At 37.3% G+C, this 23,931-nt stretch overlaps 1 protein-coding gene across 1 annotated transcript; it reads right to left on the reverse strand.

Moving 5' to 3' along the window:
- Positions 1-1,964: 1,964 nt before the first annotated feature.
- RBM11 (RNA binding motif protein 11) lies at positions 1,965-19,430 on the reverse strand. The gene is made up of 5 exons (XM_037829133.1): positions 19,293-19,430; positions 15,830-15,992; positions 14,412-14,484; positions 6,697-6,793; positions 1,965-4,555 (listed from the first exon to the last, which is right to left on the reverse strand). Exons 1-5 carry the CDS (start codon positions 19,386-19,388, stop codon positions 4,268-4,270), a joined length of 717 nt encoding a protein of 238 aa, XP_037685061.1. The 5' UTR covers positions 19,389-19,430; the 3' UTR covers positions 1,965-4,267.
- Positions 19,431-23,931: the final 4,501 nt, after the last annotated feature.

A 23,931-nucleotide genomic window follows, 5' to 3' on the forward strand; every position in this document is an offset into this window, starting at 1 on the left:
CAGCAGTTAACAAGTGTTCCAATTTCTTCACATCCTATCCAACACTTGTTGCCTACTTAATAGCGGCCATTCTAGTAAGTGTGAGATATCTCATTGTGATTTTGATTTCATTTCCCTAATAGCTAGTGAAGCTGAGCATCTTTTCATGTGCCTCTTAGCCATTTGTATTTCCTCTTTGGATAACATGTCCTTTGTCCATTTTTAAATTGGGTTGTCTTTTTTATTGTTGAATTGTAGAATTTCTTTATATATACTAGATATCAAACCCTTATCAGATTTGTGATTTCCAAATATTTTCTCCCAATGAATTGGTTGCTTTTTCACCCTTTTGACAAAGTCCTTTGAAGCCCTGTGCACATATTTTAAGAGTGGAAATTGGGGCAAATGGCTGGTCTGATTTGCCATCCAAATCTTGTGCGATAGTTTGGAGCTTTGCCACAACCTAGGTAGGGATGGGTTTTTAACCTCAGGAGACTTTAACTGAATTTTTAAATCGATAAAGCAGCTGTCAGCCTGGGGGGTATGTGGTTGAGGTGAGTTATTTTCCTATCTAGGATACTAACAAAAGCAAAGACAAGAAAAGTGTTGGAATGATAACACTATCCATTTAAAGAATGTTTTCATTTATTAAGGTCCCCAAGCAAGGTAAAATAGTTGAGCCAATCACTTAGCTCTAGATTCTTTACAATAGATGCTATTCAGGCTTGCTAGGGTGAATCCTTCCCAGAGTTAATTACACAGTAAATACATTTGTTTGCATGCTTACATACTTCTTGTTACCTAATTACAGTGAAAATATGCATGTGGGTTTCTTAATCTCAATATAACTTGATGATACAATGGTATTGGAAGCTTAAGAGGAAATTTTACCCCAAATCAGGTAATAGATCAATTGTTCACACTTGCTAAGGCAGTTGTTACATGCAGATGAGGTAATTTTTTCAAGTTGAGCATGAATCAGGATAAGGAGACTTAGCCAACAATTGGGGCTTTTGTGACCTGTAGAACTCATGCTGATCAGGCAGAACAGCTATATTACTAACCACCTCAGCAAATCTCATTGAGGTCAAACTGGAAATGCTGTGCTCACTGAACCTCCCCAGGCCTAGATAGAAACAGATATTACTCTTTGTTAAAAAGATATTCTTTTTGAAGTTTTGCAGTAAAATATACTTTCTACAAAGATTTATATGTTAGTGCTTGTTTTCCTGAAAAAAAAAAAAAAATCAAATGTGGCCTATTAATTTGCTTTTCTTATAGGGTAATAAAATAATGAGGGACAGACTCTTAACTCTGACATAACTAGCTTTGTTAGGATGGACAAAAATAGAGGTAGAATGTGGACACTTTAAAGAGCCTGTGCTTTAACAAAGACAAGAACAGATAAAATTGGTGATCCTTCCATTCCTTTATGATGATGTTCTAGGAGCCAACCCTACTCTCCAGCCTTCCTAGAGACAGAAAGGATAGAATAAACACCCAAGCCATCATCCAGGAATAGCCATTTAAACCACATCTGCCTTGAGCAGTATCAACCCTGATGGAGAGCATGCCCAGTCCTTAAACATAATTAAATGGAGATAGGGATGAACTAGTATCACCTTTATCATTTCATTCTGTTCATACTTCCAATACGTTCATTTTCATTTCTTTAAATGCCTGATATCAAGAGTGCATAATTACAACTGGAGCAAGCAAATGGGCTAAGAGGAACTGAAAATGGTTCTCTGTAAGTCACTGAAGTGAGGTCAGAAATTGTTACAACCCTTAAGCCACCCATGAATAAAACTGGGCAAAGAAGGAAATGTTTGGGAATAAAGAATAAGGTAAAATTGAAAGCAGTGAGTTCGCAGTGCTGAGACACCCAGGTGGGTATGTTCATTGGGCACTGGAGAAAAAAACTTCAGGGGATAGAGTTTGGAAGTATTGGCAAGAAAGAGAAATCTCACTTTCTAATTACCCATCAGTTTATTAGTATTTACTCATTCAAGGGAAGAATTTGATTACATGTCAGTTACAATGTCTTTAGACAGGCTAAAGAAAGTGTAATAATTCTTAACTTTTTATTCTATTAAATTCTAAGCAAGTAACCAAAATATCATTACATCAGAATTTTATAATCGCCATGTGATAATAAATCCATTATTGTTGATCTTATAATAATTGCATTTAATGCTCACATTTCGAAGGTGATATCCTTGTCTAAACAGCTACACATCTGAAACCACAGCTCAGGAAAGGTCATTTCAGCAAAGATTTGAAGGATGTATTTTTCACTCAATCTTTTCTAAGCAACTTTGATTCTAAGTAATTTTTCTCATTTTGCCACTGCCTGATGCATTACAGAAACTCATTTAAAAAAAAAAATGAGTGACTATGAGAATATATAATATGTCCAATTTTGTTCTCAAATTTGAAGCTTCTGGCATTTGAAGTAGGATGTGTAAATACATACTTGAACAGATTTTTGAGCATGAGGAATTAAAATAGGAAAAGAAAAAAAAAACGTTAAAGGCAAATAATATAAATGACTTTTTACTCAAATATTTCCCATTTGGGGAAAGGATAACTTAAAATTATTTACCATTATAAATTAGATTAACATCTTAAGGGAAGCTTTATATTTTCTAACAATAAAAGTTACCATGATATAGGTGAATTTCTTAGCCTTCTGATTAAGTGAGTTGACTTGTTAAAGTTGCTATAGAGGTAATTTCTGTCTGTGATGAAAGGAGTTTCAAGAATCCCTTGAAGTTCTGATTTTAGTTAATGTAACAATATTTCAAATAATTTTCTTACAAAAATGTCATTTTTAATTGCTTAAAAGACATTGCTTACATACATATTTCCTATAATAACAATCACAATGAAATAATTTAGGGCTAAAGTATTGTAGAAACACATTTTCCCTTTACCATGATTCTAAGTAGGAAAAAAAAAAAACCGTGAATTTAAAAAGAAAAAGACAGTTCCATCTTTTCCAGTTTGAATATTCAGGAATATGAAGGTACAGATAAAACTACATCATGCAGAATTTAGGTTTTCATGTTGATCAGATGGAAATAGACTAATATTTACATTTAGTTATTACATTTAGATGTACTACATTTTATATTTACAACCAAGTTAAATTCAGTTTCTCACTTTGTTGAAAACAAATATTTAATATTATTTTAAATAAAAAAAGATCTGTAAAGTGCTATGCAACAAGTAAAAGAAATATCCAAGCATAGGTTTTCCTACTGAATTGTGTAGTTAACTCAATCAAGTCACCTGATTCTTTCAATTAGCTTTAGTAAATATTTTCATTCTAGTTTATGAATAATTATAAAATTAAAAATATGTCCTAATAAGCCATTTATTTTACATGTACTCTCCCTTCTAAATATAAATGGACTACAAATAGGAAACTTCATTTGGAAAATAAATATTAAATAGCATACATTAATAAAATATCATTCTCTTTACTTGTTTGTGAAATTATCAGGATTTAAGTATGTTAAATATATTCTCTGAAATTCAGCTGGCAAAAGAGGTGGGAAATAAATGCTGACATAGCCAACTAAGTTTTATTAAATACAAGTAAACAGTGTGAATTAAAGAGGCCGTTTTCCCTATTTATATACAATCATATCAAACTGGAATGATCCAAAGGCTAGTCCTGTGATAATCTTCTTTCCTTTGGTATCACTTTCATATGTCCTTGCTTCATGAAATAAATTCATAGGAGAGTAAGGCTCAGAAACAATATATTTAGACAGAAAAAATAAAATGCTATCTAAAGTATTAACATAGGAAACTGAAACTTGCATATTCAGTCTTCAATAGGAACAACAAGCAACTCCTTAAATATATGCAGTAGTTTTTTTCAGAAAATCCACAGCTCCATTTCTAACCCCAGTCTATTTATAGTTGAGGGTTACAGGCAACCATCCAGGTAAGCACATTTCCTTATATCAAACTGTTCGGTGAGTAGCTTTTTATTTATAGTTTAGTGCAATTTCATCATGAGTACTAAAATAAAACAACTCAAAGTGTATTTCTTGTCAATGGGTCAACAATACTGTAACAAACACAAAAAGTAGTACATTATGTCATTTGTGAGTTTCTGTCATTCAAGACTAAAATTGAATACCAAATCAGGTAAGTCATATTATTATATATTTCAAAAATGGCAGCCAGGAAATCAGTCATTTGGTAGAACACAGGCTTTTCCTTTTAAGAGAATTAAGACCAGTGTAGACAAATATTTCAGTTGGCCCTAATACTAATATCTTTTCTTCTTCTTACACTTCCGGAACTTTGAGCTATATTCATTTTCTCTATTGTTTTCTGTGCTGCTGTCGCTATCACTGGTTTGCTTTTGCCTCTTTTGTTTATTTATCTGATACAAGTCAGAGTCACTTGGCGGTTGGTGAGTCCATTCATAAGAGCTGGGGCCAGCCTCTAGTTCCGGAACATGGTTTAGTGAGGAAGACAGAGATGGGCTATTAGGAAGTGGTGCTGTCATCTCATAGTAGGGAAGCTGCCACATTGGATTATAGGCATGCCACTGCTGTGAAAAAAAGACATACAGCTAACAAAACAAGCCCCAGAAGTTAAGAGAAAAAAAAAATAACATGAGTAGTTTACATGCATTATATAAATAACTATGAAAAAATCAAACTGTGTTTTGGATGAACAGGATAGTAACTTTTTGTAGTAGGGGTATGGTTTCTTCCTTAAATGGCTAACAGAAAGATTTAAGATAGTGTGTGGCTTACTACAATATAGTTCAGTGGTGTCTGAAAGAAATATAATGCAAGCCACCTATGTAATTTTTAATCTTCTAGTAGCCACACTAAAAAAAGTATAAAGAAACAGTTGCAACTAAATAATGCATTTTATTTATCCTAATATAGCCAAAAAATTTAACATGTAATCAACAGAAATATTATCGAGATATTTTACATTCCTTTTTTTTTGGGGGGGGGGGGGCACTGTGCTAGTTTGGAGCAGTTATGTACCCCAGAAAAGACTATGTTCTTTTAATCCATTCTTGTGGGGGCAGCCCTTTTGAGGATGTGACCTTTTGATTAGATTGTTTCCATGGAGGTAAGACCCCACCCATTCATTGCTGGAGTCCTCTAGGAGAGGATAAAAGGCAGAGACATTTTGGAGAGAGTTCAGAGAAGCTAAGAAATAAAATGCCAGGGGAGAAAGCCATTTTGGAACCAGAACCCAGGAGAAAGGACCAGCAGATGTCACCATGTGCCTTCCCACGTGACAGAGGAACCCCAGATGTCATCAGCCTTTCCTCAGAGAAGGTATCTACTCTTGATGCCTTAATTTGGACATTTTCATGGCCTTAGAACTGTAAATTTGCAATCTAATAAATTCTCATTGAAAAAGTCAACCCATTTCTGGTATACCGCATTCTGGCAGCTTTAGCAAACCGAAACAGGCACTGAGTCTTTGAAATCTGCGGTGCATTTTATACTTAACAGCATGTCTCAATTCAGATACTAAATTTTCATTGAAGTATTTTATCTGAATTCAGATTGCAAAAAATTCACAGTTGAAAAAGTATTCACATATCAAAGTTGTTTCAATTACACTTATAAGTTTTCCAATAATGAACCAAGTATCAATTTTTAAGTTTAATTAAAGTTAATTACAATTAAATAAAATTAAAGATTCTGTTTCTTAGTCACATGCATTGCTAATGGCTACTGTATTACACAGCATGGTTTTATCAATGTTAGACAGACAACTTTTTGATTTTAAACTAGCTTAACTCAAATTTCTAACTATTCAAAGCAGATTAACAGAGATAACACTGGCTTTTTTAAAATTTCATTTTGTTTTGTTTTGATCTCGTCTTTGCAAAAGAATAAAAATGCTGGGAAAGTGACACTGGCAGTTTCAAGAGAGAATTGATTGTTTACTAAAATCTTACTATAACTAAGAAAAATTTTTCCTAAGAGTTATAGTATAATTTTTACAGGAAATTTTCTTGATGCTTACAAAGAGAAAATGGATATTTGCAAATATAACACCTGTGAATCAGAAGACTTCTGCCTAAGTTTCTCACTCACAAACTATATAATCTTGGGCTTGTTAATTAACATCACTTGACCTCGATTTTCTTCTTTATTAAATGAGGATTTGGGAGAAAAAAATTCCTAGGTTCCCCTTCAATGGTAAAGACCACAAGTAAGATGTCTAGGCCAACACCATATTTTGGATAGTCTTTTGAATTAATGTAGTTTACTCCACCAACTGAGAACTTTCATAGAAGTTTGCATATATTAAAAAAAAGTTTACTGAAAAAAATCCGGGTCCAAAAGCGATATATTTTTGACTGATGATCACATTATATAAAAATGTTTCACTAAATGAAATTATTCAATTCTAAAAACCTCTTTGAAAATAGGAATTTAAATCAGAATCTTCTAATCAATACTTGGTCTACAGTGCTAATGAGTGATCACCTCCACCTGCTTCTCTTCTGGTGACATGCTGGCTATCGGCTGAGGTGCTGTGCATGGGCTTTAAGGTGACAGCGTTAGAGCAGGACACCGCTGGGGACAGTGCCCAGAGCAGCTTCCGCCTTCATCCCAGGGTTAGATTTGAGCACCAAATGTTCTAAATCGTTTTTATGTTCTTCATAGTAGGTATCATATTTATACTGAAACAAATGCTTATCAAACTTACCATCTTCTGAAAGAAAAAGTAATCTTGAGGTAAAGTAACATTATTAACTGGCAAGGACTGCATGGGAAATGATGATCTGACCACAACTTCCTCATTCCTTTGGGGAGATAAATTAAGAAGAAGCAATAAAATGTTAGAGTTCTTAAGCACAAATATCCGTATTTCTTTAAAAACAAAGATAGTTCTTTATGATTTAAAAAACAAAAAGTAAAGATTCTCTGTTAGAGTTAAGATTAACTAATAACCTTAAACACACAAAAAATTCCTTATTATTTTCATAACATAGTAAGGTAGTACCTCAAATCTTATTAAGTACTAAATATTGAAATCTCAATATTTATCGAGTCACATTTACTTTCTGAATGAAAAATGTTACATGAAGTTAATTGTATTAAAGACAAAGAATGTTTACATGGTAACAGAGCAAAGCAAGTCAATAATCACCAAGGGAACAATTCACCATCTAGATCTTCTACACGTATAAAAAGTAAAAAAAAAAAAAACAGAAATTTTCCTCAATTTATTTTTGAAGGTATCTCTACTATCCAACTATGAAAATTATATTTCCAAATAGACTGCTGCTGGTAACATGAAGGCATATTTGCTGATGTTTTCCACTCATTAATTAATAGAAAATCCCCACTTTAAAAACTGTGGTGTCCCAAATTTTCTTTTATAAATGTTTCATTTGTTTCTATGGAAATGTTCAATAAATTCCAATGTTACAAATGCAGGCTAGATTCTATAGCTAGTTTTCAACAGTGTATGTTCTACATAGTATACCACAATTTAAACGGCACTACTAATCCTTAGGATAGAAAGTACACCATGGGGAAGTGTGAAATGTGCACAGGCAAGCAGAGCTGAAGATGAGGGAAGGGGAACAATAGGAAGCAGTCAGATGGACAGGCAGAGACCCACTTCTAAGCGGTGAGAGAAGCCAGCAGAAGAGTGAATTTCATAAGGAAGAAATTAAACAGGTGTCATTTGTTACAGAGGCATATGCTGGATGGGCACTGGGGTCCTAAAATGATTAGAAGGTTCCTGATTATCTTCAAATGAGCAGCTTCCATAAAACAGATGGGAAGGGGTTGAGAAGTGAATTGGGGGTAAAACTATGAAGGAAGAACAAGTTTTTCAGTGATAGAAAGGAAAAAAATCTAATAGTGTGAGTAGGAGACAGGGTTCATAGGGACCAAAACATTTCTGTGGGGAAAATAAGGGGAAGAGAAAGAAGAGAACATATAAAAGGGAACATGAAAGGGAATGAAGTCATAAAGTAGGGAAGATATGACCCCAGCATCAGAGATGGCGAAAATTAGCACTGTTATGAAAACTATCTTTCCTATGTAAATCTCAGGGCATACATAGTGTTTGGGTTTGCTAATGCTGCCATTATGCAAAATATCAGACATAGATTAGCTTTTATAAAGGGAATTTATTAGGTTACAAAGTTACAGTTCTAAGGCCGTAGAATAGTCCAGACTAAGGCATCAATAAGATGATACCTTCACTGAAGAAAGGCTGATGGTGTCCGGAACACCTCTGTCACCTGGGAAGGCACACCCTTTGCTCCTGGGTTATGTTTCAAAATGACTTTCTCCAAAATGTCTCTGAGCTTCTGTCTTCACTTATCTCTCTCAGCTCTGGTGCATCCTTGCTTCTTTCTCCCAGGGTATTTCTCACTAAGCTTCTGGGGGTCCTATCTTAGGTTCTCTGGGGCAAACTCTGGACTTTGTCTCTTGGCTTAGCATCTCCAAACATCTCCAAGCATTAGCATCAGTGCCTGTGTTGGCTCCTGGTTCTCTTAAATACTCCAGTGAACCAATCCTGAATGGGCAGGGTCCATACTCCATGGAAATAATTTAATCAACAGACTATCAGTCTGCCCCTCCAAGATTGCACTGAAGAATATGGCTTTTCAGGGGGACATAATATACCCAAACTGGCACATTCCACCCCCTAGATCCCAAAAAGAAATGTTCTTTCCAAATGCAAAAATTCATTCATTCCATCACAATATACATAAGTACAAAGCCCTAACATTTGCCTCTGGCTGTGGACCTGTGAAACTCAGAACAAGTTATCTGCTGCCAATATACAAAGGAGGGACAGTCATAGGATAAACGTTCCCATTTCCACAGAAAGGAATTGGGAGGAAGAGAGGGTTCACAGGACCAAAACAGTTCCTAAAACATGTAGGGTGAACTTCATTAGATTTCAAAGTCTGAAAGTCATTTATCAAATGCCATTTCATTCTTGGGGCTTGAAAGAGCAGGAGTCCAACCCTTTCCAAGGGCCTTTGCTGCAGCCCTTTTCTCTCCGAATGCTGGGGTGAGTGCTTCAACATACCCATGCACTGAGGAGACCACCTTCTTTCCACCCCACCCTCCTCAAACATTGGGGTGGCACCTGGACTCTCTTCTATCTCTGGGGCACACACTGAACCCCTTCACAACAGTGGGGTGGGTGGCTGTGATGGTTACGTTCATGTATCAGCTTGGCCAGGTGATAATACCCAGCTGTCTGGTCAAGCAAGCACTGGCCTAATAATTGCTGCGAGTACATGTGTGGCTGGTTAATAAACCAACAGGCTGGTTTATTAAATTATCAGTCAATTGGCTGCAGCTGTGACTGATGATTCACTGAAGGGCATGTCTTCCACAATGAGAGAATGCAGCTGGCTGGATTTAATCCAATTAATCAGTTGAAGACTTATAAATGAGATAAACAAAGGATCTTCACCTCCTCTTCGGCTGACCAGCAAAGCATTTCCTGAGGAGTTCGTTGAAGTCACCAGTTCGTTTCCTGAGGAATTCATCAGACATCTTCATTGGAGTTGACAGTTTGCTGACTGCCTTACAGAATTTGGACCCGTGCATACCCACAGTTGCATGAGTCACTTTTATAAATCTTATATTCATAGATACATCTCATTGATTCTGTTTCCCTAGAGAACCCTAACTAATACAGTGGCCAAGCTCTCCCCAGTCTCTGGGGAATGTGCTCCACCCTCTCTGAGGCCTGTGATGGCAGCACTCTTCCTGAGCATCCAGGGGGAAGGCATGCCTTCTGCCTCCAGGGCAAACTCACCCTTTCCACATGCATGGGTTGCTCTGTTCTCCTTGCCTGAGATTTCTTGGCTTCAGACATTGGCTTCCATGGTTCTGTCTTCTCTGAAGAAATTTTTCCTTCAATCTGTCCCTCTTCCCTTTTAGGCCAGACTGTCTGTCAGTGGTTCCATTTATACAGATCTTGCAAAAAAAAATTGTCAGCTTGGTATGAAGCACACGAGGATCAAAACTATCAGAAAATTGGACTTTCCATAAATCCTTTCTGGGTAACTCCATCTCCAGTCATGGTTTGTACTGAAATGGCTGGTTGGTTCCAGGTTTCATTAAATCTTCATGTCAGGGGGCAGCCTCTGGGGTTTCAGTTTCTGGAAGCCCAGAGTTTTCAGGACCATCAATTTCTGGTTTCTTTGTGCCCAAGAGGTCAGTCCCCAGCTTATATCTTTCCTTTCACATTTTACTATAAGCTGCAAGGAGTAGCCAGGCTGCATTTTCCATATTTAGCTTGGAGATCTCTTCAGCTAAGTATTCCAGCTCATCTCTTTCAAATTCTGCCTTCCATCCAACACCAGGACTCAATTTAGCCAAATTTTCTGTCACTTTAAAAGAAGGATTGCCTTTCTTCCAGTTTTCAATGACATAGTCATCATTTCTGTTGAAGGCCTCATCAGAAGTCTCTTTTGAGTCCATATTTCTACCAACAGCATCTTCAAAGCAGTCTAGGCCTTTTCTATCAAGCTCCTCACAATTCTTCCCGAATCTTCCCCTTATCCATTTTAAAAAGCCATTCTAACATTTTTGGTATTTGCAAACTCAGCAGCAACCCACTTCTCTGGTACCAAAATCTGTTCTGGTTTGCTAATGCTGCTGTTAGACAAAATACCAGAAATGGATTGGCTTTTATAAAGGGGATTTATTAGGCTACAAAGTTATAGTTGTAAGTCCACAGAAATGTCCAGCCTAAGGCATCAACAAGATGATACTGTCACTAAAGAAAAGCCGATGGTGTCTGGAACACCTCTGTCACCTGGGAAGGCACACCCTTTGCTCCTGGGTTATGTTTCAAAATGACTTTCTCCAAAATGTCTCTGGGCTTCTGTCTTTGCTTATCTCTCTCAGTTCCTGTGCATCCTTGCTTCCTTCTCCCAGGCTATTTCTCACTAAGCATCTGGGGGTCCTCTCTTAGCTTCTCTGGGGCAAACTCCAGACTTTGTCTCTTAGCATCTCCAAATGCCCTTCTCTCTGCATCTCCAAATGTCTCCAAGCATCAGCGTCAGTGCCTGTGTTGGCTCCTGGCTCTCTTAAATACTCCAGTGAACCAATCAAGACTCACCCTGAATGTGCAGGGTCCACACCTCCACAGTAATAATTTAATCAGAGGTTCTACCCTAATCAACAGACTGATCACTCTGCCCCACAAGCTTGCATTAAAAAATATGGCTTTTCAGGGGAACATAATATATCCAAACTGGCACACATAATTATCTGCATAGAGGAAGTACATGTAAATTGGGAAATATTCATTAAAAACAAGGTGTATAAGAGGCAATAAGAAGCACAAAAACCTATTTCTAAGGAAGACCAGTGAAAAAACCAGGATATCACATGGCACCATTTTTCTCTGTATATCACTTCTAGAACATAATAGTTAATCTACTCTCATACTTCCTTTAAAATATAACAAATGCTAGAAGCAAAATGACAATAAACCATTCTTATACTTCCTCTCAAATATAACAAATGCTAGAAGAATAAAGTATCACCAATGAAGTGTAGTATTAAGAAATATACACATCATCCTGATCTTCTACTCTAGAATTAGTGATGATTTGGACATAGCATTTCAAAATAAGTAAAGAATACAAGCTCTTTACTGCCCTCTTCCTTCTAGTTTTTCTTCCTCTACCCAAATCAAGGAATATCTTGTTTCTTTCCTAACTCCTGAGGAAAAAAAATATCTTCTTTTATTTGGTATTAGAAGAGGGGAAGCCCTTAAACACACATATGGCTTGATTCATAAGCCTATATAGTGCTTCCCCTACGGAAGAAGTAATTCCTTCTCTTTCTTTTTCTAATACTTGCTCAATAGTTCTTATGTATTTGGGACTTTAAATACCTTATACTTAATATAAAATTATTACACTTATTATAATAAACTTTTGAGGTATTATTCTCATTTTAGAGATGGGGCACAGAGTGGTGAAATAAATTGCCCAGGGTCACAGAATAGAGTGGCAGAAGCAGGATTAAAAATCATACAATCTGATTTCCATACCTACTTCCTTCTGATTTTACTGATGGAGAAATACTGCGGTGAATGAAGACGTGGAGCATACACTTATTTTATTGGGGTGTAATAAGCCTGGGCATTTGTCAGTCATAAGAAACCACTCTTCTAAGCTTTACATGTTTGATATAGTTAACAGATATAGGAGGTTCAGCTGTACTGTTAGTTTACTTGAGAATATTTAGTTCTGCTATGAAGATGAGAAGACAAATAGGATGGATGAAACCCATAGGAAATGCTAAATACAGACTGTGAATAAGCTAATAGTTTATGAGATGGAGATGAAACTGTTTTAGGGGAAGTAATTTGTGAGACAAGGAAGAATTCATTAATACACGTTCATTATAGATAATACAGAAGTTAGTATCATGTAAGATATGCCAAAGATAGGTGGAATAAATAGAAAATAAAATGGAACAAATAAGAGTGTTACTTATAGATAGAAAGGGGCAGAAAGACTAAGTCATGATTACAACACCTCTGGGCTAACGGTTATGCTTCTCTTCTTGTCTTTGCTATGCCTAAGAAACTCAGGTAAAGCCTATGGCTGTCTAACAGGCTAACTGGTGAGCCACTTCTATGGTCAGGTGTATTTGTCCCTATGTCTTTCTGAGACGGTAAGTGAGCAACACTAGCCCTGAAAACTTTGCATCTGTAGAATGCCCTTGCTCAAACCTTAACTCTGGTCCCCATAACAACACTATCAGTGGGGAAGGCTGATGCAGTAGAGAGAGAGAAAGAACATATAAATATTAGTATAATCAGGACTCAGGTAGTATGGTCCTTCTGCCCACTTGCACCCTATCCTCAAAGTGCTAACCTAACCAATCTCTTCTTGTTTTTCGCTGAGTTGTAAATTGATTTAATAAATGGTGTGATACAAGTATCTTAATTTGATCTGTGAGACTTCCTGCCCCATGACCTCTGGGATAGTTTGCCTGTTGCTGCAAAGGAGAGGCTAGGCCTCCCTATAATTGTGCCTAAGAGCCTCCTCCCGAATGCCTTTTTGTTGCTCAGATGTGGCCCTCTCTCTCTACCTAAGCCAACTTGAAAGGTGAAATCACTGACCTCCCTGCTACATGGGATCTGACACCCAGGGGAGTGAATCTCCCTGGCAACGTGGAATATGACTCCTGGGAAGGAACGTAGACCCGGCATCGTGGGATGGAGAACATCTTCTTGACCAAAAGGGGGATGTGAAAAGAAATGAAATAAGTTTCAGTGGCAGAGAGATTCCAAAAGGAGCCAAGAGGTCACTCTGGTGGGCACTCTTACGCACACTTTAGACAACCCTTTTTAGGTTCTAATGAATTGGGGTAGCTGGTGGTAGATACCTGAAACTATGAAACTACAACCCGGAACCCATGAATCTCGAAGACAATAGTATAAAAATGTAGCTTATGAGGGTTGACAATGGGATTGGGAAAGCCATAAGGACCACAGTCCCCTTTGTCTAGTTTATGGATGGATGAGTAGAAAAATAGGGGCAACAAACAAACAAACAGACAAAGGTATCCAGTGTTCTTTTTTACTTTAATTGCTCTTTTTCACTTTAATTATTATTCTTGTTATTTTTGTGTGTGTGCTAATGAAGGTGTCAGGGATTGATTTAGGTGATGAACATACAACTATATAATGGTACTGTGAACGATCGAATGTACGATTTGTTTTGTATGACTGCGTGGTATGTGAATACATCTCAATAAAATGAAGATTTAAAAAAAATAAAAAAAAATAAATGGTGTGATACAGCTATCTTAATTTGATCTGTGAGACCTTCTGCCCCATGACCTCTGGGATAGTTTGCCCGATAGTATACTTGGAGGCTATCCTTGCATCAAGAAATCAGCCTACACAAAATTTAGAATACTTTGAAAATTAACACATAGAAGTTCATAGAAACAGTAAAAGAAGAACCGAATGGCTTGATGTCAGAAGCTTAATTTCAAGCCAAGCAACATCATTTATTATCTTTGTGATACTGGGCATTGGTTAACTTTTGCATCTGTGTTTCTTCAAATGTAAAATACAGGTAATGAAATCTCTATGATCTATCACAATGAGAACTTGAATGCTCAAATTCTGTAAGAGCTATGGAAATCACACAGTACAATATAAAGAATACTACAACACTAAGAACACTATAAAGAGCTCTACCATCTATTTATGAAAATAAGACCAAACTTTAAATAAAATAGCTCTGTCATTCTTCATAGTTTCAGAAAAATGAATTCTTTCATTTTATCCTACATCTAAACAGTAAGGATTTACAATTATCCAGAATATATCAAAACTCTTTCCTGGTACAATAACATGTCTATTTGCTTTAAATTTGTGAAAAATATATTTTTAATTACCTGTAGCTATGTGAATTTGTCTTAACACAGTTCTCAAAACTTTGGTTAGTTGGTTCAGAAGAATAAGAACTCCCTAAAGAAACAGAATTAGAGATTACATCATGGTACAATTTTTTGGAGTTTCAACATTAAACCATAAAAAACCCAAACCCTAAAAAGGCATAGTATTGCTATAAAATGCCATACTCATACAAGATATTTTACAAATATTTACAGCTTGTTTACAGTCCTATAAATGAATCAATTATAATCAAGTTTTATCCAAAGCAATGGCAGTACAGAATAATGATACTGGCATGGTGCTATATAAGATATAAGACATTGTTTTGCTCTACATATATCTAAACTAAAAATAGCAAATAATCTGTTATTTCCCTCAAGTGTAGTAGACATGAGCTCTCTACACTTCACTGACAAAAGCCAATTCAAACTTACACAGGATGCTACACAGCTGGCTAGGGAGGTGGCAAACATATTGTATCCTGGCCTGTTCTGCAAGCCTGTACAAGTTAACTGGACAGTACTTGAGAGCATGATACAGCCAATTTTCCTTGCAAAGACATTAAAAAAGGAAGGAAAAAAGAATCAGAGATGTATTTTTTTCTTTGCAGTAAGGCATTGTATCATTATTCTCTTTGTTCTTAGTCTAGCAACAGGAATAAGAAACAACAATAACAGATATATCAACAAGTTTGACAACATTTGGGGTGACATAAGTATTATACAGATTACCAAACGGTCTCTGTCAGTCCCTCAAAATGTGAAAGGGCCAGCATAACAGTATAAGTTCTCCAGGCAGCACATATCAAATCATAGGTGATTAGCTCCTGACATGCATGGAGGAGAAGGTGTTTTGAGACCACTCAAAGCTTTCCTTGACCAATGACCACTAGTAAGGGTCACTCTGGTTCTGCATTTTGTGCCTCTGTAGGGGATTAGATCCAGGACAATATGTATATGCTGGTTTCCCCAGGAGAAGGATAATGCACCAATCCTATCTTCTAAATAGTAGGTATGTGATACCATACATTAACAGTGACAAGAAGATGAGCAATGTCAGGAGAGGAAATAGCTATCCTATGTAAAAGTTCTATGTTCCCAGTTCATTTAGATTTGTACAATTTATAAGAGCCAAAAGCAATACTTTCTCAGTGGTACTAAAATAGAACAGTTAACATTTTAATATAGAAAAGATGCCATTGGGTTGGCAATGTAATTGGCATGCTAATCAATTATATAACATTATAAATTAGACATCTGTTCTGAAAAAAGTTAACAGAGATCACAGGGACTCTGTTTTTTTGGTCTTACACTATAAAGAAAATAAAATGCTTACACCTCTGAGAAGAGCGACCATAATAAAACACTTAAAATAGAGTTTTGTGCCACAATGAAGATTCATCAATGACAGAACCTACCAAATCGATACTGTACATTAATTGGTCTTCCATATAAACGAATTCCATTCAGCAGAGCTATGGCATAAGATACTGATTCTGGATGTTTAAAGCAGACAAATCCAAAAGACTTCAGCTTTCCTTCTCTGTCTTTGCATATAGTCACTTTGGTTAAAGGCCCAGCCTAGAAGAAACTTAAAAATTATTTTCTCATAAATCCAAAGATTTTTTTTTTTACACTCAGATACATCAAGTAAATTCAACGTTAGACTAAAAAATCTGTTTGCAATGGTTTTACATAGCTCTGCTAATAAAGCATTTCATAACAGTAAGCATCACACTTCATCACACTTTCTTGCTATTTTCTAGCTCTTTAAAGAAACATGCATAGTATTAAGACCAGGAAATATTAAGTTATAGTTTCAAATCTTAAAAGGAAAGTTATGTCACTCTTCTTTTAGGATTAACACAACAGTTTAGAGAGCATTTAAATCTAAGATTAAAATACTACTACTTTGTCTCCTTATGCATTTAGAGCATATAACTAAAAAATAAATTGAAATGACAAACCCAATGTTGACTGAGCTATCACCAAAAAAGGTGACAACATTATATCTTAGTCTAATTTTTCTGTCAGAAGGTTAAAGGCAGTTACAAGAACAACTAACTTTATCATGTTTTTTGATCTGGTAATCCCATTGGAAAAATATTCCGAAAGGAAAAAATGTTCTGATATGTTTCAGAATTTTAAGCATCTGCATTTTTTGTAAGAGTGAAAAATCAGAAAGACTCTAAATCCAACAACTGGAGAATATTATTCCATGGAATAATAAAATGGAATTAAATAATTAAAATGGAATAAAAAGCATAAAATTATAAATATTCAGATTGTATTGATGGAAAAACCTATAACAAGCAATAAAGAGTAAAAAAGTAGAGCACAAACTCTAGAAGAGTGTTATTTACAACTAAGAAAACATTTTCTCCACACAGTGAGAAAGATGAGAGCAGGCACTCACAAAGTCTTAAAACAGCTGAGATTTAATGGGGAATGGTTCATACATTTTAGTTGTGCTTTAATGTTTGATTTTTCCCTGCAGTTAAATTAAATATATAATCAATTGCTTATAATCTCAAGAGAAGTGTTAGTTATCATCATTAAAATGATGCTGTACCCTAGGAGTCAATCCTCTTTTCATTCTTTGTGCTATCCCAGGGACTAGCTCATCTTCCCTTCTGTTCAACTACCACCTCATCAACAAATCTATTTTTTCCCACTCATGCCTCTTTCATGAAGGCAATGCCTCCTACATACCTCCTTGTGAGTGTACTTCAAACTCAAAATATGAATTTGAATTCATTACCTTTCCTCTCTCAAATCTCTACTCTGGTATTCCTTAACTCAGGTAAAAGAACATGATTTTCTCACTTCCAAGAGAACGAGAAATATGAAAGAAACTAGTAAAAGGATAACTAGATAGAAAATAAAGTAATACCAGTTAGTACTTTTTTTAACTACCAATATTAAATATATGGAATCACAAAGGGAGAGAACATGCTTAAATAATTTGATTTTTGACACAAATAAATTTATATATGCCAAAACATTTTTACAGAGAAAATTCAAGTAGAAGACTTGCTTACTGCAGCAATCATATCATCTTACAATCTTATTAAGCCAGAATGAAACACATAAGCAGTGATGCAGCTGTCAAGTTTTGGTAGGTTTTGCAGGGTTGAAGCCTTGCTAAAAGATATTTCATTTCAGCAAATCCTTCTAGATTATAGGAGTACCTTGGCAAAACTAAAAATGTGCCTCATTGTCTGATCTATGGAAAGAGATTTATATTCTAAGTGGAAAAATAATTTCTAAAAAGTAAGAATACATATATAGGAGCCATCACATGCCCCATCCCACCCTCCCCACCACCATCTTTATCTTTTTCTTTTTCATTTTGCAGGCTCAGCATAAAAGAAGTTTTCTGGGGGAAATAAACTACATGTGGTTTGTTGTTATTGTTGTTGTTTTAAATTTAAAGGGAAAGTTCCAAATAATATAATTAGGTGAAAAAACAATTATAGGAAAAGATAAGTATTAATTAGAGCTGATAAAGCAGGACTATTTATTAAAATAATGGAAAACTGGACACACATAAAAGTCTTAAAATCAACAATATTTTTCAAATAATAAAAAATATTCTGTCCAGGAAAATAAACTCTGTTCCTGGAGAGAATTCTAAATAAAGACAGATTACAGTACTCAATAATCTGCCAAATTGTGTGTATCTACAACTAACAGAGGGGTGTTTTAATTAAGTTTAGAGAGGAAGGTAGGACCTTTTAAAACAAATAAAGAATTCCCTTTTTTTCCCTAGTAAACTCTTACTCAGTCCCGGAAGTTCCTCTCTGCTATTATCTTGTTTGGAGCTTTCTCTTATCTTACAGAGGCCAGCAAAAATTTAGTAAGTGCCAGGCTCAGTTCTAACCGTTTTACATGGATTAGCTCATTTAACCCTCACAACCACATCATTTGTCTCAAACTTTGACATTTGAGAAAACTGAGATATTTATTTACTTGCCCACAGTCACATAGCTGGCTTCAAAGTTCACACTCGAAACCACTTTGAAATACTATATACCCTTCTCTTTTGTAGATTACCCTAAATCATTGTAATTAATTTTCAGTTTCCCTTTCTAGAAAGGCCAAGGGCTATCTCTTTAACTGTGTATGCCCAGCACCTTACTGAGTGTTTGCCATGTAATTCTGGATTATTAACCAGTTACATGAAAGGGTGCATGAGGATACGCTTTAGCAAATGAGACTCAGGTGTAAACAATAGGTGAGTGCTTATAGGAGATGGGGCCTTTAATCCCGAGAAAAGAAGGTGCCGACGAGGTCCTGGAAAGTTTCTGGGTGGTCTCCTTAGTCATAAAATAAAGGCAACAGGCTGCGAATCAATCGGTCACAGTCACGGTATGTTGGATGCCCAAATCATCTCAAATCTCATCTATCAAACTGAAGTAAAAGTACTCTCCACCTGAAAGGGCTTGGGGGAATAAGTAATTCATAGGGAAACAAGTAAAAAGCTATTTCTCGCATTTCCCGGGACGTAAGGCACGAAGGTGCTTATTACCTGAAGGCAGACAGTGACAGGGCTGTTTTCAGTTCTGCGGGGACCCAAGGCCTGGCGGCCTCCGCGAAGTCCTAACTCAGACCTGGGAGCTGAGGGTTGGAAGCCCAATCCCTGCCCACCCCCAGGACTCCAAAGTGGGGATAGTTATGGGGGCACACACTCGAGCACTTCACTTCTCGGCCTCTCACCTGGAGATGTGTGCGCCAAAGAGAAAATAAATTAAAACCAAGTCACAGGACCGGGAAGGGAGCGGCTCGAGCTCCGGGTGTCCAGGGGCGCCCCGCCCCGCCGGCGGCGCTTCCCGCACGAGGCGCCCCGCCCCTCCGCCGCCCCTTCCCCGTGGACGGTACCTGAAGGAACAGCTCGTAAAGAATTTCTTCCCGCACCCGGGCCTCTAAATTCCCCACAAACACCGTCCTGTCGGCCTCCTCCCGAGCAGGGAACATCCCCCCGGCCTCAGCCCGAGGATGGAGAAGGCGCCGCGTCCCTAACCCCACTCCCGGGTCTATGCGGCACCGCCCGGGAGGGAGGGGCGGGGCCGACGACGGGAGCGCGCGCGGCGGGGCGGGGCGAGGCAGTGAGGCCCCGCCCCCTGGCGCCCCTAGGATCCGCCCGCCGCCTCGCCCCTGGCCGGTGTGGGGTCCTGGGAAAGTAGAGGGCGAGTAAGGAAGATCAATGCGCAAGGGTTTTGGCCTTCTCACTGATGGGGTGTACTCCCTCCGCCCCCAAAATGAATTGATTTTAGATTTATTCGACCAACATTTTAAAGAAAACTACCATAGAGATGATGTAAGGCATAGTATCAGCCCGTAGAGGGCTTCCAAGTTAATGGAGGAAGATTGTCACCAAGGAATAAATGAGTAAATCAATAGAATTTTAAAATGAAGTCATTCATAAAATAAATTTTGAAAGAAAGAAGGGATGCATTCATGTGGATACAATCGGGAGCTCGAATTAAAGTTCATCTACCTGGGTAGCTTCACCTAGGGAAGTCAGAGATTTTGGCGGCAAAACTTTTGGGTGGTCTCTGGAAAGTATTTGAACCTGAGAACAGCCTATACTACAAAGGCTTAGGAAGCATAGGTCAAGTTCTGTGGCTGAAAGAGGCTGGAGGTTTGTAGTAGGGTCCAATGGTTGTGCTTTGTATGATACAAAGGCGGTATTTTGTATCCCATGTACCAGGGTGAAGAGTTGATTCTTGGTTGAGAAGGATTAGAAAAAAATTCTAGAAACCATGAAGAGAATTAAAAGAAAGGAGGAACAAAACTTACTCAGAATCTCACTACTGTGACAAACAACTCTTTCCTGTTTCTTCCTTCTTTCCCTCCCTACCTCTCTCCCTCTTTCTTCCTTTATTTTTTATTTGTTGTTCTCTGTTAATTCTCCATTCTGAGTGAATGACTTTACATAAATTTAGATATTGCGTATATACAGCTTTATATTGTATTACGTTAAGAAGCTTTAAGCAGAAGGATGACATAAGACTTATTTTTACAGGGTTATTATAATAGCCGTATGATTTCTATGGAGTTATCATAGTTTGGCTGATGAGTAAGAAAAGATTAGCAAGTATGCTATTATAAATAGTCAAGGCAGGGGAAAAAATAGCTCTTACACAAAAGCAATGACAGAAGGGACAGAGAGTAAAGGACAGATTTGAAAAAAACATTTAAGAAGGTGGAGTTTGTCTTTTTAGTGATTTCCTAAATGTGGGGAAAAAAAGAAGAATGACACAGGTAAGACTGGAGTATCTTATCTGGGGAAACAAAGAATTTGGGATGAGAAATACAAATGTATATTGTAATGGGCAAGTTGATATATGAGGGTGGGAATCTAACAGGAGAAAAATCTCCCTCGATTTTCTTCTTCATGGTCAATATGACTCAATTGCTTTGCTAAGGGGGAACAGCAGGAGTGAGATTCTGTTGGTGGCTGGAATTTGGAAGCCTCTGAACCTTGGAAAAGAGTTGGAAAAACTCCTTCCTGACCCCTCAAAAATTGGAATTCTGCTATAAAGGCAGAATAGCTTAAGTTTCAAATTATGTTAGTAGTGGTGTAAGATGGGAAGCTAAATTAAATCCTCCTAGATTCTGCCTTGTTGTGACTTCTATATGCCTGTGTATATAAAGGTTAGGTAGTTTAAGAGGGAGAGGAGGTATAAGGGACGTTAATGGAGCCTGGAGAGAAGAGTGGGAAGGGGAGGACCCAGAAATATGTCATTGGAAGATACACTGACTATCCAATTCTCTTATTTGCCTTGTAAATATAAGCTTTTCATTCAACAGTACTCATCATTTTCAGTCTCAAGTATCATATTTTAGATTTTGTTAATATTTATTTTTGTTCTTGCAGATATGGCAGAGGGGTTTTTGAAAAAAATTATGTAAGTTATAAATTTTTACTCCCTAGGATTAAATAGTTTGAAATTGCTGTCCTATCACTTTGGCTGATTAATATGGTACCATTGTATTTGTGATCTTGAAAGTCTTCCTTTTTTGTGTCCAGGATGGAATCCATTTTGCTGACAGTATGTATCAAGAACTTTAACTTAAAGATATCCAGAGCACTGTATGAAAGGTGACCTCATGCCCACCTCCCCCCAACTCCCCAAATAACCTGCTCATCAAGGATGCTTTCCAAAAGACAGCAATGTGTCTCTGGCCCATGCAGTGACAAGCAATATTGTGGTTGTCTTTGTGTAGTGTGAGTGTCAAAGGGAAATTGAATCATGCTTGCCCTCCTCTAGCCAAGGCTATGATAGCAGTTCTCTGACAGGACAGGTGGGGTAAATTGAGTTATGTTTCCCAACTAAAGACATTTTCTTAATCTTACTCCAAGTCCCTGTGCTTGTGAACACATGTGTAAATAGGACCCTTTGATGATGTTATTTTTAACATAATCTGGATTATGAATGACTCTGAATCAGGGTGGCTCTTAATCCCTGTTACTGCAGGCTTTATAAAGAGAAGAAACAAGAAACCAGAATTCAGAGAAGGCCACAGGGAGGAACCAGATATGCGAAGTCAGTGAAATGAGAAGAGCAGAAACAAGGGGAGGGAGATCCCTGTATGACGGGAGGCAGAGTTAGAAGTCAGCACCACCATGCTGCAGAATCCCCGTGAGAGCATATTGATGAGGCCTTGATTTTGGACTTCCAACCTCTGAAACTCAGAGACAATAAAAGCAAGTTTTAAGTCAACACATTGTGTAATATTTTTTGTAGCAGCCTGACAAACTAAGACACCAGGGTGCATTCAGAGCAATAAAGTTACTTCTACAAAAGGGGTAGATTTATTTTTACGCCAATAAAGTTGTGGTGTTTAAAACACAACCACAAATTCTTCCACACTCCTCCAAAAAGTGAAGCCCAATTCCCTCTCCTTAGCGTAGGCTGAGCTTAGTGACTTGCTTCTAATAAATAGAATAAGGCAGATGAATGTTGTGTGGCTATCGAGACTAGGTCACAAAAGCCATTGTGAGTTTTCTCCTTGTGCACTCTATCTCTATCTATCTCTATCTCTATCTCTATCTCTATCTTTATCTCTCTCTCTGTCTCAACACCACTTTGAGTGAAGCCAGCTATCATGTGATATGATAAGAGGACTCAAACTCAAGTAGACCCATGGAGAGACTCAAGGTGTAAGGAACCAGAAGCCACCTCTAAAGAGCCATGTGAGTGATCCTTTGTTTTATTTCCCTGGCCGCTAAAATAAATATTGTGCAATGGGTTGTCTTAAACTATAGATATTTATTGGCTCACAGTTTTGCGGCTAGGAGAAGCCCCAAATCAAGAAGTTGGCTTCACTTTTTTCTTGTCCTCATTTTGTTTTATTCTAATTTTCCTAACCGTATTTTGTCCCAAACTGGGGAGAAAAGCATATGGGGATTAGATGCTGGTGACCCTTGGTCCTTGGCTTTTCTGTCATGTGGCAATGCACATGGTGGTCTCTCCTGGCTTCTCCATCTGACTTTCACTCTGCCTATAAAGGACTTCAGTAATCCAAATTAAAGACAAACATGATTCAGTGGGGCCACACTTTAACTGAATTAACATCTTGAAAAGATCTTATTTACAAGTCCACACCAACCAGAAAGCAGAGGAAGATCAAGCACATGTCCAAACTGGGATACATAATTCATTCCACCAAGTTCTTCATGGAATCAGATCCTGCAGTCCCAGTAGAGCCTTCAGAGGATGGCAGTTCTGGCTGACACCTTCTCTACAATGTCATGAGAGACTCTGAGCAGAACCATCCAGTTAGACTGCTCCCAAATTCCTGGCTTACAGAAACTATGAGATGATAAATGTTGGTTGTTTTAGGTTATTAAGGTTTAGAGTGATTTGTTATACAGAAATAGATAGCTAATCCATAAACATTTGAATGAATTTTTCCCCCAATATATCCTAATCAAAACTATCAAAATGCCCTAAAGGGTCATCATTGATATCATGTGGGGGCTGATACACACTTGTCTCCCAAGAGAGAAGCACTCTCTAGTGGGCTCGTTGATCATGCTCACTTACAGGATTGTAGGTCCTCAGCAAACTTTGGAGTCTAACTTACCATTTTTTGTCTCCTTTTATTGAACCCTTGTGCTGGAGTAGTGTTTCTTTGTTAATAGAAAATGATCAGCTACAGTCTATCTTTTAAGTGTTCAGTCTGCTTATGGATATGATCTTAATTATCAGGAACTAAATTTATGAGCCAAATATGCACAGTGGTTTGGGGAAGTTTCCATATTAAAATATCCTCTACAAAGAACCATGAACACTAATTCCTACTTTCATGTTACTGAATATCTCTTTTTCTTTTAAACAATTTCCCCATTTTTTGGTGCTGCCATTCTGGAACCTTGCTGCCGCTATCATTACATCTTCTCAAGAAGTCTCAGTAAGATCAAGATGACTCAGGGGAACAAAGGTAACAAAACCTGCCTGACCAGAAGAAGCCTGAAATAGTGTCCTTTTATTTCTGATGCCCTTGTCTG

This window comes from Choloepus didactylus, chromosome 1 (genome assembly GCF_015220235.1).
Source record: "Choloepus didactylus isolate mChoDid1 chromosome 1, mChoDid1.pri, whole genome shotgun sequence".
Taxonomy (NCBI): domain Eukaryota; kingdom Metazoa; phylum Chordata; class Mammalia; order Pilosa; family Megalonychidae; genus Choloepus; species Choloepus didactylus.